This window comes from Saimiri boliviensis, chromosome 14 (genome assembly GCF_048565385.1).
Source record: "Saimiri boliviensis isolate mSaiBol1 chromosome 14, mSaiBol1.pri, whole genome shotgun sequence".
Taxonomy (NCBI): domain Eukaryota; kingdom Metazoa; phylum Chordata; class Mammalia; order Primates; family Cebidae; genus Saimiri; species Saimiri boliviensis.
Genome location: NC_133462.1, coordinates 88,816,613 through 88,834,436, shown reverse-complemented (window position 1 = coordinate 88,834,436; position 17,824 = coordinate 88,816,613). Strand labels below are relative to the sequence as shown.

The following is a 17,824-nucleotide window of genomic DNA, read 5'->3' as shown; positions in this document are numbered from 1 at the left end:
CTGAAGACAGATCGCAATAGGACGAGGAAAGGAGAATTGAAGATGGTGATCAGATATGTCCTGGAAATGAGGAGGTAGTTGAAGTGGGATGCAAAGTCCAGGCAGCTTTTGTTTGTTTTCAACATTAGAGCTGAGACAGCAAAGTTACTGTATTAACTTATGGTGTGGGTCAATTAAGAGAAATAACCGAATGAAGTAAGAAGAGTGGGTGGTGTCTTTGAGGAGGAATGGAATCCAGCACATTGAGGAATTCATCTTTTTTTGGAGAATGGAGAGAGAGGTTGGTTAACTTTTTTCGTTGGTAATTTTAGAGTTTTGCAAAGTTTCTGTACATGCACATAGTCTTAGGAATACAAAGTTCTGCAAGATATCCAACCTGAACAGTCATCATCCTTGCTACCTCTCTGCCATTTATCCTTGCACAGAGGGATCTCTTTCAGCTCCTGGGTATATAATTCCACATCTCTAAATATTAATTCTTGGTTTTTGTTTCTGTCTTTTCAGTTTATGGTTTTAGGTATTAGATCATGACTTCTCACTACTGAAGATGAAGATTAATGTTTTTTCATCATCATGTCTGAATCTCTCCAAACTTCCACACTCTTTCCATCTCCCTATCCTTTCAGTATAGTTACATCATCATTTCAGGTAGATCAGCATTCAACGTTTGATTTATTATAACTGTAGCCATTCAAATTTGATGATTATTTTTCCTTTCCTGCAAAATACAACTATTTAACTGCCATGGTTTTCCTTTTGGTTACTTTTCTAAGACTTACCATAAATTTAACTCTCAAACTCTCCCCCAATCGACTAAATTCCTTCTCAATATATTCAAGGCATTAGCAATTTTATCTCTTTGAGTAAATCTGTTCTGGAGGCTGTGATCTGCTTCCATCTGAGATGGTTGCTGTCTATGCTAAGTGCACAGCTGTCATAGCCTGATCCAGGCAATTTGCCGCATCTGTCTCTGTGTTGAAGACCCTATTTTCTAAGTCCATAATTTCCTCTTCCTTCATTTCTTTGTTTACCCCTAGTTATAGTGGAGCACTTATTTGAGGCATATTCTTAAAAAGTATAGACGAGAAATAAATTTTTTGAGATCTCGATCATGTGAAAACATTTTAATTCTATCCAAATACTAGATTTCTCTGGATATAGAATAAAAAGTTGGAAATTATTTTCCTTCAACAATTTAAAGGTATCATTCAGCTGTTGTCTGACTTCCTATATTATTGTTGTGAAGTCTAAAAGATTTCTAATCCTTTGTATGTGACTCATTTATTTTTCTCTCTGAAAGATTCCAGTCTCTTCTCTTTGCCTTTGGTATTCTAACATTTCTTGTTGACATAACTCATTCTGGCTAGTTCATATCTGCTAGTTCCACAATACTTTTTGGAATTTATTTTTTTAAGGTTTCTTCCATTTTTCCTAATGTTTCCCCTTCATTATTCACATGTTAGACATACTGAACTCTTTCTCTAATTTTATTAACTTCTTTTATTTTCATTCTCTTTGAATATTTGCTCAACTTTCTGGGAGACTTTAATGGCTGTATCTTCCAAACTTTATGTTAAGCTTCCTCTAAGAAACCCTCTGGTAACCTCCCAGGCTGGGAGGTATCCTAAATTAGAATTTGCAAAAGTCTTTATTTTGAATAATGAGAACATTTTGTCTGATACGATTTGAACCTTGCTATCAATTTTGGCAGCCAGGTGTTGAGATTTAGAACAGATGCAAGAGATAACCTTTGCACTGTTCCCTTGTCCCTCACAGCAGGACACCACTGACATCTCCTACCTTGAAGAGAACGCAAAGTAAAACAAACAAGAACAAACCAGGCAAGTATCAACAAGAAGAAAGCAGGTCAATTATTATCAGATAAGTCCAAAGTTAAAAATGCCCCAAACTCTAAGCAAAGTAAAAACATTATTTCATAGATAAAATAAGTCACTCTAACATGAAGATGTCCAGCCTTTATTAATTTAAAGGCTTTAAGTACATTTTATTATTAATTAATAAAAATAAATTAGCTAAGTTAACATTTCCCAAATTTTAGTCATTTATATAGCACCTTCATAATATACTTAATATTTTACTTCAAATAAAATAAATATTTAAATAAAAATGTAACTTTATATTACTGCTACAGACAGAAAATCAGTTTCACTAGTAAATCGAAGTAAAACACACAAATAAATACTTGGATGTTCCTGGGCATCAATTTTTCTTTTCCATGTACAGGAATAATAACAGGACCTATCTCATAGGGTTGTTTTTGAGTGTTCAAATAATTAATACATATAAAGTGCTTTGAAAAATTCTAGAACATAATGTCTCATAAATGACTGTTAAAAGGCATTAAAATAATCTATAAAAAGGCTATTAATTTGGATTTTGAAAAGCTAAACTGTATGGTAGAAACAGAAGACATGCTTGAAACAAAAATGAAACAAAAACTGAAATAAAATGAGAAATATACATCAGGCAAATAGCCAATAAAAAATTGGTATAGAAATATCAATATTAAAAAAAGTTTAAAATAACAAGCAAAAATAGCAATAAATAGGGGCATTACCCAATGAAGAAAGAGATGATCTATGAAAAAATCATAAACATATGGTCATTAAAGTATAATAATAATATTAAGGACAAATGTTCTTAAGAAACTGGATAAATATTTCATATTCATGTGATGCAATGATTAATTTTTAAAAGATCATGGCTATATTTTAAAAGCATAGAGTTCAATTATACAACAGTAAAACTTTAAAGTAAAATATTAAAACCATTGTTTGCATATTAGTGTGCGAAGCGAAAAATACACAGAACTGAAAGGATACATCAAAATAATGATATACAAAATAATGATACCTGCTGGGAAGATGGAGAACAAAAACAAAATGTCACTCTATTATTAGCAATGTTTTAAAGAATTTGCATTGTTTACTAGTGTGTTTTGATTTTAGTTCAACGTAACAATCTCATTTGAATTATTATATTTTAAAAGTATGTCAAATTTATAAGTCACAAAATAACATAATGTTACCAAAAGGTTTGACAAGTTTATAAGTTTGACTCATAAATTTGGCTTTGCACGTTCTAGACTTTTGACTTCAAGGCATCATCCAATCGCTCTCTCTTTACTGTCATCTGGTTGCAAGCAATAAAAAAGAGAAAAGATAAAACTATGGTTCAAATGCAATTTTATATCAGTTCCTGCTTTTCTGTAATCAACTATCCTATTGAAACAAATGGCTTCCTTAATTTGAAAATGTATAAATTAGCTATGCAAAAAACTGGGAAAACCTATATGCAAATAATAAAAATTCGGTGGTTACTTATAATTGTGTTCCTCTTCCACACCACATTAAAAAAAAAGAGTTCTGAGCGTTAAGGTTGAGAAGAGAACGAAAACTGTAGCAAGATCTCAAAACGATAAGTTAAAAGAAATAAGTATGTTATTTTTCAATTGTGGCATTATGAATAATTACTATTTCATTTTCTACACTTTGCCGCACTTTCCAAAATTTCTACACAGAAGGTATAATCTGGAAGAAATGAAAAAGGATTTCAGCAGCAAGAACACGTAATGAGTGATTACGTGATGAATAAAAGAATAAATATTTCTTTCTAGGCTATTTCACCAACCAAACACGACCTGATTCACCGGCTAATGCTCTCACCTTCAAAGGCACACGTGAAAATCAAACCGGCTCCAAGAATAACTGGAACCTCCTTTCCCATAATTCCCCTCTTTCTAGTTTCCCATGCATCCGAGGGCCTTAAACCCGACACTACTACTAGAAAGGTAACCCGCCCCCTCATTCTTTACTGGCCATTCACGGTTGGTCCCGCCCCACCTGTTGGTGTGAGGCTGTTGATTGGGTAAGAACGGAGGCCGGTAGGCGGGACGGCTTCTGACAGCCGCGCGGAGGCGTGGCCATAGCCGCCCTGAAAATCTACCCAGGCTGCCTTAGCACCATGTACCGAGCGCTCCGGCTCCTCGCGCGCTCGCGTCGCCTCGCGCGGGCTCCTGCCTCCGCCTCAGCTTCGGCTTCCGGCTTGGGCGGCGCGGCCGTGCCCTCGTTTTGGCCCCCGAACACGGCTCGAATGGTGAGCGCAGGCCGCCGTCCCCCGGCCTCCCGGCGGTGACCTTCAGCCCTCCCGCCCGCCGGCCCCGGCGCCCGCGGCTCGGCGGGAGGGATTCCCCGGGAGTCCGGGTTGCGCCGGACTCTGGGCTCCGCGCCCGTGCCGGCCTCGGGACGCCCCTTCCGGCGCAGGGACGGAGCCGCAGCCCGGGAGGGCGCTTGGGGAGGGATGGCGGCGGGCGGAGAGGGTCCTGCCGGGCTCGCTCCCGGCGCCCCCTCGGAGCCCTCCCAGGCGGGCCTAGGCCGGGGCGTTTTGGGGTGACTGCCCTCCTGCCGGCGCAGAGGCCCCCGGCCCCGGGGCGCCGCCCTCAAAGACAGCGCCGGGGCGGGCGGAGGGTGCTGGGAGAGGGGCGGCTCCCGCCGCGTCCTGCCCGCCAGCCGGGCCTTCCTGGCCGGCCGCGGCCGCCCGAGCACCTGCGGGTTTCCGAAGCGCGGTTCGTTTCGCCCGGGGCGCCGCGCTGCGTTCGGCCCTCCAGGGGGCGTGGAAGGTTCCTCCAGGATGTTCCTTCTCTCCATTGCCTCTTCAGCTTGTTAGGCTGATGATGGTTTTTGCATAACTTTTAAAAACACTGAAATTGAGGAATCGCCACCCTGTCTTCCACAATGGTTGAATTAATTTACATTCCCACCGACAGTGTAAAAGGGTTCCTATTTCTCCACATCTTCTCCAGCATCGGTTGTTTCCCGATTTTTTAATGATCGCCATTCTAACTGGCGTGAGATGGTATCTCAATGTGGTTTTGAATTGCATTTCTCTGATGACCAGGGATGATGAGCATTTTTTCATATGTTTGTTGGCCTCCTGTATGTCTTCTTTTGTAAAGTATCTGTTCATATCCTTCGCTCATTTTTGAATGGGCTTGTTTGTTTTTTTCTTGTAGATCTGTTAGCAATCCCATGACTGGGTGAATATCCAAAGGATTATAAATTATTCTACTATAAGGACACATGCACACGAATGTTCATTGCAGCACTGTTTACAATAGCAAAGACCTGGAACCAACCCAAATGCCCATCGATGATAGACTGGATAGGGAAAATGTGGTACATATACACCATGGAATATTATGCAGCCATCAAAAACGATGAGTTCGTGTCCTTTGTAGGGACATGGATGAACCTGGAAACCATCATTCTCAGCAAACTGACACAAGAGCAGAAAATCAAACACCTCATGTTCTCACTCATAGGCGGGTGTTGAACAATGAGAACACGTGGACACAGGGAGGGGAGCACTACACACTGGGGTCTCCTTGGGGGAAATAGGGGAGGGACGGTGTGGGGGTGGGAAGGTGGGGAGTTGAGGAGAGATAGCATGGGGAGAAATGCCAGATACAGGTGACGGGGAGGAAGGCAGCCAACCACACTGCCATGTGTGTACCTATGCAACAATCTTGCAGGTTCTTCACATGTACCCCAAAACCTAAAATGCAATAAACAAACAAACAAACAAACACTGAAATTCCGAATACTTTCGGCAGAGTGTTCTGAAGCATGTTTGAGCAGATGGGCCGGTACCTAACGATCGCTGAATCAGTACTTTGTATTCAGAAAGACAGCTAAGAAACAAAGATCCAGCATCAAGTTATCACATGCTAACCTAAGCCCTTTTGCTCTGTAGAGTGTCCCCTTTTGTAACGCAGGCTTTTTAAAAGCTTTAAATACATGTGTGTAGTGTTAGGAAATGTTTGAGAAAGGATCGTTGAGGATGAGTTCATAGTTCTGCACTCTGGTGTAGCATGACGTTTGCAATCTGGGATGTGATTTCTGTCAGCCGGGCGCCAGTGGTTCACCCTTGTCATTCCAGCACTTTGGGAGGCTGAGGCGAGTGGATCACTTGAGGTCAGGAGTTCGAGACCAGCCTGGCCAACCAACATGGTGAAACCCCGCTTCTACTAAAAATACAAAAAATAGCTGGGCGTGGCGGCGCGCACCTGTAATCCCAGCTACTTGGGAGACTTAGGCAGGGAATCGCTTGAACCCAGGAGGTAGAGGTTACAGTGAGCCGAGATCGTACCACTGGACTCCAAACTCAGCGACAGAGAGACACTACATCTCAAAAGAAAAAAAAAAGCAAGCTCTAAATAGATATGTATATTGTTAGGAAACGTTTGAGGAAGGGTTATACTTCTGCAGTCTGGTGTAGCATGAGGTTTGCAAGCTAAGAGATGTGATTTCAAATCTTACTCTGCTTCTCGTTGAGACTGGACAAGTTGTCTTTTTGCCTCGGTTGCTGTATGCAAAATTGAAATACTCGGCAAAACTGCAAATGTGAAAATACCATGTAGTGAGTGCTCTTTAAATAAATGCCCCATCTAGGATATTTCAAAGGGCCAGTATTGTTTCTGGACGACAAACTTGAAGATAATTTGATTGGGTCACTATTCCTACTGTATACCACCATACATACTACAGAATCAGAGATGCTTTGTAAAGGGAAGAAGACTGGAGAACTTGTGAATCTATCCTGTTGATGCAAATGTCAAAAAGCAGCAATGCCTTGCTTTTAGGCAAGTTGTGACGTTAGCTAAAATCAGATGAAGATAGTTTTTGTTTTTTATAGTTCTGATATTTTTTGTTCTCTAACCGTTCTCAGGTCCAAAATCTTCACTGGCTTTGTTAAAAGTTCTTCCGGTTACTAATGTTGAGAATGTCACATAACCTTTGATGCCCTGTGGTACTTTTAATTTAAAAGAACACATAAAAATTAATTCACTAGAAATATAGTGTTTATTGAGTGTCTTCCATTTATCAGGCCCTCTAAATAAGACAGTCCCTATGGGGATAGAGTTTTGCAGACAGTGTTTTATTCCTGTCTTTAGGGGAGATTAAGTAAGCAAAGCAGTTAAATAAGCAAAGAAATCACATATGAATAATTAGTGTGATCAATGCTATAGAGGAGAAAAAGTGCATTGAGAATGAGAATATTTAACAGGCAGACCAGCATGATACTGACTTGGTAGCATGGTAGCATATATATAAATAGTGTGTATATATATATATATATATATATATATATATATATAGTGTTTATATATATATATAGTGTTTATATATATATATAGTGTTTATACACACACACACACACATAATGTTTATAAATTTCAAATCATCATTCTTAGACCATTTTCAAAAGTTCTCAGTAAAATAAGCATTAAAGTATGTACACTGAATTGGCCAAATCTTGGCCAATAATAAGCTTACTCTTGAAATGGAAACGATTTCAAAGTCTTTGTATTTATCACCAGCATAGTATCTGAGCTCGATAATCTGTCTTTAACACCTGCATTAATCAGTTTGTGTGACAAAGAGTTCTCAAGGAAAGACCTGAAAGTGAGGAAGAGAATGAGAATCCAAATAGTACTTTTTTGTCTTTTTGATACTTAGTAAAGTTTCTTTCTCCTTAACAGCTGGTAAGGTGCAATTACTTTTGATACTTGGTTTCTTTTCAAGTTGTAACAGTGTTTTATTCTCCTCTTAGGCAAGCCAGAACTCCTTCCGGATAGAATATGATACGTTTGGTGAGCTGAAAGTGCCGAATGATAAGTACTATGGGGCCCAGACCGTGAGATCTACCATGAACTTTAAGATTGGAGGTGTGACAGAACGCATGCCAGTAAGTGGCATTTGTGGAAATGTTGGCTTATTTTGGACAAAGTAGGCTATCATTCACCAGTCACTTTATAAATAATTATTTTTCAGAGTTAAAATGTAAAGTTATTAGAAAAGTGGCTTTATGAGTAATAAGATGTTCTCGTTCACTAAAGTGTTGAAGAACTTTTTGAAGTATTAGCGTGTTATTATTTTGAGCCATCACTTTGAATATTTTGGATTTAAAAAAAAAATTATTTTAAGTTCCTGGATACATGTGCAGGATATGCAGGCTTGTCACATAGGTAAACACGTGCCATTGTGGTTTGCTGCACCTATCAATCCATCACCTAGGTATTAAGCCCCACATTAGCTATTTATCCTGATGCTTCGCCTCCCACCACAGGCCCCAGTGTGCATTATTTTCCTCCCTGTGTCCATGTGTTCTCATTGTTCAGCTCCCACTTACAAGTGAGAACATGCGGTGTTTGATTTTCTGTTCCTCTGTTAGTTTGCTGAGGATAACAGCTTCCAGCTCCATCCATATCCCTGCAAAAGACATGAGCTCATTCTTTTTTGTGACTGCATAGTATTCCATGGTAGAAATGTACCATTTTTTTCTTTATCCTGTATTAATGGATGTTTGGGTTGATTCCATGTCTTTGCTATTGTGAATAGTTATTTTGGGTTTTTATTTGATAGAACTAAATGATTGTCTTTTCATTCTTGCTGGGTGTTTACAAATTTTTACTAGGATTTTACAGTTTGTAAACATTTTTATTTCAATACTCATTCTTTTTTCCCCCCACTAATTTAAAACTGAGATTTTTTTAAAAAAAATTACACTTTGTATTTTGGTTTCAGTTTCAAAAAAAGTGTATAGTATACAACACCAAGTATTACTCTTTACCGTGTCTAACATATAATAGATCAGGCGTCCCCAAACTACGGCCCGCGGGCTGCATGCGGCCCCCTGAGGTCATTTATCCGGACCCCCGCCGCACTTCAGGAAGGGGCACCTCTTTCACTGGTGGTCAGTGAGAGGAGCACAGTATGTGGCGGCCCTCCAACGGTCTGAGGGACAGTGAACTGGCCCCCTGTGTAAAAAGTTTGGGGACGCCTGTAATAGATAATATTTATTTATTCAATGCCATATGAATGATTAAATGATGAGAAAACTTTCTACCACATTTCATTAAGATGCCATCAATTAGAAGATGCACCAATGTATACCACTAAGGAAGAAGAATGCTACCAACTAAGGTTGTGACTTACTATTGATTTTAAGATATATCTTGATTTCAGAGATGTTAAAGTGTGAAAAGAATTGAGAAATACATAACATATTCTACTGGAGCCCAACCAGAGTATGAAAAATAGTCAATGCAGGATAGGCTAGTAAGCCTAGAAGTAGCCAGGCTTCATCCGGTGAGATATCGTTTAACAGTTATCTTATAAATATGCTTATATTTTAAATAATTTTAAGTCACTCCTAAGCCTTAAAGACTGACTCTTAACAGATTTATAGAACTTAACAACAGGCAGCTGAATCTTTGAAGAAAAATGTCTTTGTCATTACTAGCTACAGCCTGCTTGGTGTGGTGAGATGAACATAGTTTGACTGTGGTTGGGTGACAAAGTTGGTGGGAGTGAGCATGGCTGCTGTTTTAATTGACCTGTTTCATCCGGCATGTTCTGGTGAGGCATGGCTGCTGCTCCAGAGACAGCACAGCCACTGGGGTTGCACATCTGTGAAGGGCAGACACCTGGAGTCTCAATTTTGTCACATTTGACTTCAAGTGGATTCGTTTCCTGAACGTTATTACATGTAAAACAGACTGTGTGTACTCTAAACTGAGTAATATGGTTAAACTCAACCCTTTTAAGCTGAGGTCCAAATGAAAACAAAGCTAAAAAGATTATGAATGTCTAACGTGAGTAAATGAAGAATAAGGTGACCTGTCTTTTCTCCCCAGTGACATATTTTGTCTTTTTTTTTGGTGTTCATTGAACCTCCTGCTATGAATGGTCTGTGAATGACCTTTTTTTATTTTGATGGTCCATAAACACTGGGGGTCATTCACTCCATTCAGATGGCCAGTGTGGATTGGCACTCACCTTTGCCCTTGTTAGTGGTTCAGCCCACCACCACAGTGTTTGTTCCTGTGGAAATTTAAATCCCCATTTGTTTTCATGTTTAAAGCTTTTAAGTTTCTAATCCCGTGTACCATCTGTCCCCATTTTGTTTGAGTAAGACATGTCTAATGTTTTAATTTTAGTTACTTAAAATTGAATTTTAAATTTTCTGGTTTTCCTTTTCTATTTGCCCCTCAGCTTATACTTACTCTGGTCCAGGTTTATGTATTTAATATATCTTATTTATTACTTGTCTTTCTTTTTTTTTTTTACTTTGATTCCTCTCTGAGGGTGACAGGTTCTCTCTTATACATTCATTATTCTCTTCATTTCCTCCCTTCTGCTCTTTACCTGTTAAAATCTGGTATGGGATCTATACAACAATCTGTATTATTAATTTTGACAAGAACTCACAATTCACTTATCTTAGAAAAACTAGGTTTTCATTTCAGTTTATCCTTTTCAAGCTTGGTGGGGTGATTTGGGATAGACAATGAAAAGATCAGTACTAACAGGGTTTTAAAATATGTTTATATGTATTGGAAGCTGTCACCTGTCTGGAGAAGCTTGGGTTTAAAAAAATAATTCTGAGAGAAATGTCCAGGAAGTTATTAAATATTAAGGCTTTTTTTTTTTTTTTTTTTTTTTTGAGACGGAGTTTCGCTCTTGTTGCCCAGGCTGGAGTGCAATGGCGCGATCTCGGCTCACCACAACCTCTGCCTCCTGGGTTCAGGCAATTCTCCTGCCTCAGCCTCCTGAGTAGCTGGGATTACAGGCATGCGCCACTATGCCCAGCTAATTTTTTGTATTTTTAGTAGAGACGGGGTTTCACCATGTTGACCAGGATGGTCTCGATCTCTTGACCTTGTGATCCACCCGCCTTGGCCTCCCAGAGTGCTGGGATTACAGGCTTGAGCCACCACGCCTGGCCAAGTATTAAGGCTTTACTAGGTTAGTAGAATATATTGCTTTTTGACCTTTGGTGAAATGATAACCCAGTCAGTAACTGGTAGTCTCATACTGATTGGCAGTTAAATATGTCATTTTTTTTTTTAAGAGTCTTAGCTCATCTTTGTATATCCAGATCTCACCATAATGTTTGGCATATAGTGCATACTCCATCCTTATTTACTGAATTTCACTGAATTCTTTTTCCCAGGTGCAAGGTATAGGAGGTATTTGGAAGTTTAAAACAATCCGCAACATTATGTTAGCAATTCATGAATTAGTACTAAATTTTTTATGATGTTTGTTTTTGTTTATTCATAAAAATGCACTGCTTTTACCAAAAAAGACAAACCAAAAAAAGATACAAAAAAATTCCTTGATCTCCTTAACCAGAAGAGAGGAAGGAAACATTTATAATGTAACGTGGGATCCAGTGGGGGGAAATAATGACTCTTGCTGGTGAAAAGATTGAGTACTATTTGTTTTTGTATATAGTATATGAAATAAACACATATACTTTATTTTGTGTATGTGTGTATAGGATGAGTAGTACGTTGTACACATGTGAATATGTATGTGCATGTATATGTATGGGAGGCATACGCACACACGTATATGAAGAGTCAATGAATTTGCTTTTATTTGGTTCCTTAAGCAATAGATCTATGATAATGTTGATTCTTGGTTCAAGAATTTCTATCTACAATCTTTCTCTATATCCTAAACATTTTGGAGCTATAGTGTTACTTGTTATTGTTTTATGTATAGCTTTTGCGTCTGCCAAAATAGTAAACTTTTATGCATAAGTAAAATTGCAAATTTGAAATATTTTTCTGATTAATTTTAGACCCCAGTTATTAAAGCTTTTGGCATCTTGAAGCGAGCGGCTGCTGAAGTAAACCAGGATTATGGTCTTGATCCAAAGCTTGCCAATGCAATAATGAAGGCAGCAGATGAGGTAGGAGGTGATAAGTGTGTTTACTTAATATCTTCAGACCCATGTCATACTCTGGATAATGATATGCTCTGGCAGAAGGAAAGGGGAACTGTGAATTCTTGAATTAATGAATTTTAGGGTAGGGTGATAGCATTATTTTTAGTGATGATATTAATATGGTGCTTAAAATATGGCATTGTGACAAAATTTCTGGATGATTTTACACCTTTTGTTTTTAAGCCTCTTGATATTCCTTGTTAATTTATATAGTTTTAAGAAAATTTTTTGAAAAGATAATGTTTGAACTTTGAGTTCTTGTTTTATATATAAATTTTTTTAAAACTAGTGATTATTTGATAATGCATGAGAATGTAATTTTACCAATGTGTTAATAACATTGTCTTAAAGAAGCAATCAGAGGTAACAGAACTGTATATATAATGTTGTTAATTACAGCACTATTTATAATAATGAAAACAAATTAGACAATACCCAAGTATAACAGCTACTTATATAAATTATATTTATATTGTAAATTATAGAAAATTACCTTTTTGAAGATTGGCGTGAGCAAAGCCTAACCTATGAGAAATAGGGAGGAAAGTTTGTAAAAATATATGTATTTTATGATCCTAATTTTGTTTAGGAAAAAATGAACAGATAATGTGTGTTTTCTCATACACACACACACACCCTCATTGCATTAGAGACTGGAGATGCCAACATGCTAATAGTCATAATTACTAAGCAGTGGAACTATAGTGACTCTCAGTTCTCAAAATTTTCTACACTAATCACATATTTTTATGTAACTAGAAAAAGGTTTTATTTTACTGTGGACCAGTTGTTCAAGGTAATAGATTTCTGAAGTGCAATCTGATTTTTTAAGCTAAAATCATTTCAGAAGTTTAAGCACCCACACTTTACAAAGCACACCATCCAAAAACTAACACAAAAGCTGAAAGTATAAAAATACAACAAAAATAGGGGCAAAGCTGGGCAGTGTTTATTTCTACATTTGGTGATTACTGCTCATTGGACATCTGTGCAATGAAGTAGCTATTAGTGAACTCACATTTTCAAGTCACTAGCTCATTATCATGCTGACTCTGGCAGTAACATCTGTTGGATATTCCTGCTGAGCATCAGCAACAAATATATCTAAAGACTAAACATATTTGCCAGCCTTAACAGGTGGCCCTCTATTAGAGGAGGCACTTGGAGAAAAATAAGAAAGATGGCTTTGATTCCCTTTTCATTTGAAACCAGTGAATTGTCATACCATTCAGTATAGATAATACTTTACTTTTTAGAGTATCTGTGGTTGGAGCAAGTGATGCTTCAGAAGCTTAAATCTGTGGGTCAACTGTATTCAAACTCTGTGGCATAATTAGCAGGTCATTTAGCATATGAAAACAATGAACATATTTAAAATAGTTCTATAAATGGAACATTTAATTATGGTTGATAAAAAAATCACGAAATAAATATTATTTCCTTTTCAGAAATACTCATTTTTAACTTTTCTGCAGGTAGCTGAAGGTAAATTAAATGATCATTTTCCTCTCGTGGTATGGCAGACTGGATCAGGAACTCAGACAAATATGAATGTAAATGAAGTCATTAGCAATAGAGCAATTGAAATGTTAGGAGGTGAACTTGGCAGCAAGAAACCTGTGCATCCCAATGATCATGTTAATAAAAGCCAGGTCAGTATGTAAAAAACTTTTCTTTTTTGTTGTTATAAATTGAAAAGCATACCTGAGATTTTTCTCGTAAAACAAGCATTCATTTTATGACAAGGAGGGTTCATTATTTAAAGGATAAGGCTTCTTATATTCCTTAGTTTTTTAGGAATCTTGGCTTTATGTCTCAGTCCTTATAAAAATTACTTTTAAGACACCTGAATTTATTGTATATTTTATTTTATTGTTTGGCTTATTTTTGAAAACTATTTTGAAATAATTTTAGATTTATAAGGGAATTACAAAGGTAGTTCAAATAGTTTCTATATTCCCCTCACTCAGCTTCCCTTAATGTTAACATCTTACATAACCATGGGACATTTATCAAAACTAAGAAATTCACTGATACAGTGCTCTTAACTAAACAACAGACTTTAAAAAAAAAAACCTCAGACTTTTTTAAAAAAACTTAGTTTTTCCACTTAGTGGAAACTTTTTTAAAAACCGAGGATTTCCCCAGTTTTTCCACTCAAGTCCTTTTTCAGGATCCACTCAAGGCTATCCATTACATTTAGTTACATGCCCCCTTAGTTTCTTCCAATCTGTGACAATTTCTTGGTCTTTTGCAATTGTGTCATTCCTTTGGGGCTGCAATAACAAAATACAATAGACTGACTGGCTTATAAGCAATGGAAGTTAATTTGTCACAGTTCTGACAGCTGGAAGTCCAAGATCAGACCACTGGCCAATTCATTGGCTGATGGGGGCCCACTTTCTGGTTTGTAGATAGCCTTCTTTTCTGTGTCCACATATGGTGGAAGGGACAAGGGAGCTCTCTGGGGTCCCTTTTTTATAAGGCACTAATTCTATTCATGACCTAATCACCTTGCAAAGTCCCCATCTTCTAATACTATTACCTTAGGGGTTAGGATTTCACATAGTAGTGACCTTAACACTTTTGAAAGTAGTGGTCAGGTATTTTGTAGAATGTCCCTCACTTTTGGTGTGTCTGATGTTTTCTCAGTTGACTAAGACTTTTGAATTTTTGAGAAAACTGTCACAGAAATAAAAAGCTCTTCTCATTGCATCGTATCAGGGGTTCATGGTAGCAACATGACTTGTTACTAGTGATGTTAACCTTAATCATTTGGTTACGTGGGAGCTTGCCAGATGTCTCTGGGGTAGAATTATTATTTTTCTTCTTCTATACCCTATTTAGAAATAGGTCACTAAACCCTGCTTGCGTTCTAGGCACTATATTTGAGCTTCAGTTTCTGGAGGGAGGAGTATCAAAAAGTTTTCGGACTTTAAAATCACTGTAGTAGTTAATAGTGCTACCTTGAGGCTATGCAATTATCTTCATTTTCCTTAAACTTTTTCCCACTATTTTTAGCATTCACCAGGGGATCTTTGTCTACAGCGATTACTTCAATGGTGTTTTAATAGTGATTTTTCAGTTCCTTTATTCATTCTATATTTGTTAATTGAATTTTTCTGCAAGGAAGATTTGTTCTCCCTGCCCAATATATTTATTTATTCAGTTATTTGTGTATATCAATATGGATTTATGGTTATTTATTTTATTCTTCAGGTTATAATTGCAAACTTTTGTTTATATTGTTGCTTAAATTCTTTCAGCTTTGGGAACCCAATTCCACTGGCTCTTGTGTCCTTTAGGCATGCCACCATCCTTTTATTTTTCTTAAGCGTGTTCTAACTTTTTGGTACCTTAAGATGCTCTAAGCTCACCATCTTGTGTTGTTTCTGTGCCATCCCTAGAAACATCCATTTTTCAAGGAACTGTTGATAAATTTTTATAGGAAAATGATATTTAGAAACTGAGATCTGGATGCTAGTTATAATATATTTTTAAGTAGTGAGAAAGAAGTTTTTTCATGTAAGTTCATTGTATAAAGGATTTTTCCAGTCTAATACTTTCCTTTAAATATAAATTTATCTTTTATATATACTGAAGTCTGAAATCTGCTTCAGAAAGGTAGAGTTACAGATGAAACATAATTGACTACATGTTGATAATTATTTAAGCTATTTGAATTTAGGTGACAGGTACATAAATGTTTATTATACCATTCATCCTAATTTTGTAAGTACTTTATATTTTGCATAATAAACAGTTAAAATATATAAATAATGTATCTTGTTAAAAGTATACTCTGTGTGTGTGTGTGTGTGTGTGTGTGTGTGTGTGTGTAGAGATGGTGTTTCACTCTGTCACCTAGGCTGGAGTGCAGTAGAGTAAGCATAGTTCACTATAGCCTCAAAATGCTGAGTTCAAGCGATCCTCATGCCTTGGCTTTCCAAGCAACTGGGGCCACAGGCACACACCACCATGCCTGGCTAACTTTTTAAATATTTTTAGAGATAGGGTATTGGTCTGTTGCCCAGGCTGGTCTTAAACTCCTGGCTTCAATTGATCCCCCTGCCTCAGCCTCCCAAAGTGCTGAGATTATAGGCATGAGCCACTGCACCCAGCTTGATAATTGTGTTTTAAAAGTACAGGGTCAACAGTTGAGGGAAGAGCACTGAGTATATACTACCTAGTTAGGTCTCAGATTTGCCAGTTGCTAAGTATTTTGGCATTTATACAATCTTTTTGAGGGCTTGGCTTTCCTATTTTTAAAGTGGTGACCTGCTTCACAGAATATTTCTAAACTTAATACATAAAGAGCTGTATGTACTGTATAATTGTAAGATATTCAATTGTAAGATATTGAATATATAATTAAATAATTGATATAATTTGATATAAGATATTCAACTACAAGTATAGTTGTTGACTATACTTCTCTATATTTTGTTGTCATATATTAGCAGGCAGATTTATAATAAGTATTATATATATTATGCAATACATTCAGTATACTTAATGTATATAATACAATTCTGAGTATGTATTAAAAATGAAGATGCTGCTTATTTGATTCTATAACTTACCTATGACATACCACACATAAATGTAAATGAGCTGAGTTTTGAGTAGAGAGTTATTTAATTGAGAAGTTTATTTTTGTTGCCTCTGATTTGACATTTTATATTTCTTTTGAAAAATTTCCAACAGAGCTCAAATGATACTTTTCCCACAGCAATGCACATTGCTGCTGCAATAGAAGTTCATGAAGTACTGTTACCAGGACTACAGAAGCTACACGATGCTCTTGAGGCCAAATCCAAAGAGTTTGCGCAGATCATCAAAATTGGACGCACTCATACTCAGGATGCTGTTCCACTTACTCTTGGGCAGGTATAGGAGTTTGATTAATTTTATTCAATTTAGAGCTTGGTACAAATGGCCAATGTGTCATCCTTGAAATCTGACTGGTTCGAAAGGCCAAATTTGTAACCGTTGACTTCAGTGACAGAGATTGTTCTGTACAACCAATCAGTAATTTTTATTGGCATCCAGAACAAAAGCAGAGTGTACTGGCTATAAGCCAGACTGAGCCAGACTGCTCTGTTCAAATCTTAGCTTTGCCATGTATAATTATGGGACCACAGGAAAACCATTTAGCCTTTCTGTGCCTCAGTTTTCTGAGTTATAAAATGAGGAAAGTAATTTTCATTCATAGGATAGTCGTGAAGTTCTAATGAATTGATTCATGTAGAGTGCTTAGAAGCATGCGTAGCACATAGTAAGTACCCATTAATGTTAGCTACCATCATCGCCACCATCGCCACTGTCATCTCCAGCAGTATCATCATGGTTTTTTAATTGTCTTTCTTACCTAAATTAGTAAGTTATTTAAAATTTAATTTTAAATTGATTAAACAAGGTAGATCTTTTTTGTTTTGTTTTGAGATGGAGTCTTGTTCTGTCGCTCAGGCTGGAGTGCAGTGGCGCAATCTTGGCTCACTACAACCTCCACCTCCCAGGTTCCAGTGACTCTCCTGCCTCAGTCTCCTGAGTAGCTGGGTACAGGCATGCACCACCACCCCAGCTAATCTTTTTATTTTTAAATTTTTTTAGTAGAGATGGGGTTTCACCATCTTGGCCAGGCTGGTCTTCAATTCTTGACCTCGTGATCCACCCACCTCAGCCTTCCAAAGTGCTGGGATTATAGGTGTGAGCCACCATACCTGGCCAGTAGATCTTTTTAAGATGTTTTTGACGACATGTGAAAGGGATACTACTCTCTTCTCCAAGATACCAGAAAGTATTTTCATGTTTTTTTTTAATCAATGCCTTAAGGAATATCTAGTAGTATGCATTGTGGAGGAAATGTAAGGAAATACAGGAAATGATTTTTGTTTTAGTAAACTCACATTCCAATTGGAGTAGCTTAATTTCATTATGGAAGGAATGAGGAAAACTTGAAATGAGTAATTGAAAAACAAATGATGGGACTAAATTGAACTCA

At 37.3% G+C, this 17,824-nt stretch overlaps 1 protein-coding gene across 5 annotated transcripts in view; it reads left to right on the top strand.

The window, feature by feature from the left end:
* Nucleotides 1-3,937: 3,937 nt before the first annotated feature.
* Nucleotides 3,938-17,824, top strand: part of FH (fumarate hydratase) — a 72,804-nt gene continuing 58,917 nt past the window's right edge. For 4 of the 5 annotated variants that reach the window (XM_003935338.4, XM_074385386.1, XM_074385387.1 and 1 more), the window contains exons 1-5: nucleotides 3,938-4,116; nucleotides 7,633-7,767; nucleotides 11,674-11,784; nucleotides 13,296-13,472; nucleotides 16,528-16,710. In XM_003935338.4, coding sequence (XP_003935387.2) covers nucleotides 3,985-4,116; nucleotides 7,633-7,767; nucleotides 11,674-11,784; nucleotides 13,296-13,472; nucleotides 16,528-16,710 — 738 coding nt within the window. In that variant the 5' untranslated portion in view covers nucleotides 3,938-3,984. Of the gene's footprint in view, nucleotides 4,117-7,632; nucleotides 7,768-9,047; nucleotides 9,171-11,673; nucleotides 11,785-13,295; nucleotides 13,473-16,527; nucleotides 16,711-17,824 lie in introns of those variants that run through there. The other variant, XM_074385388.1, reaches the window with a different exon arrangement.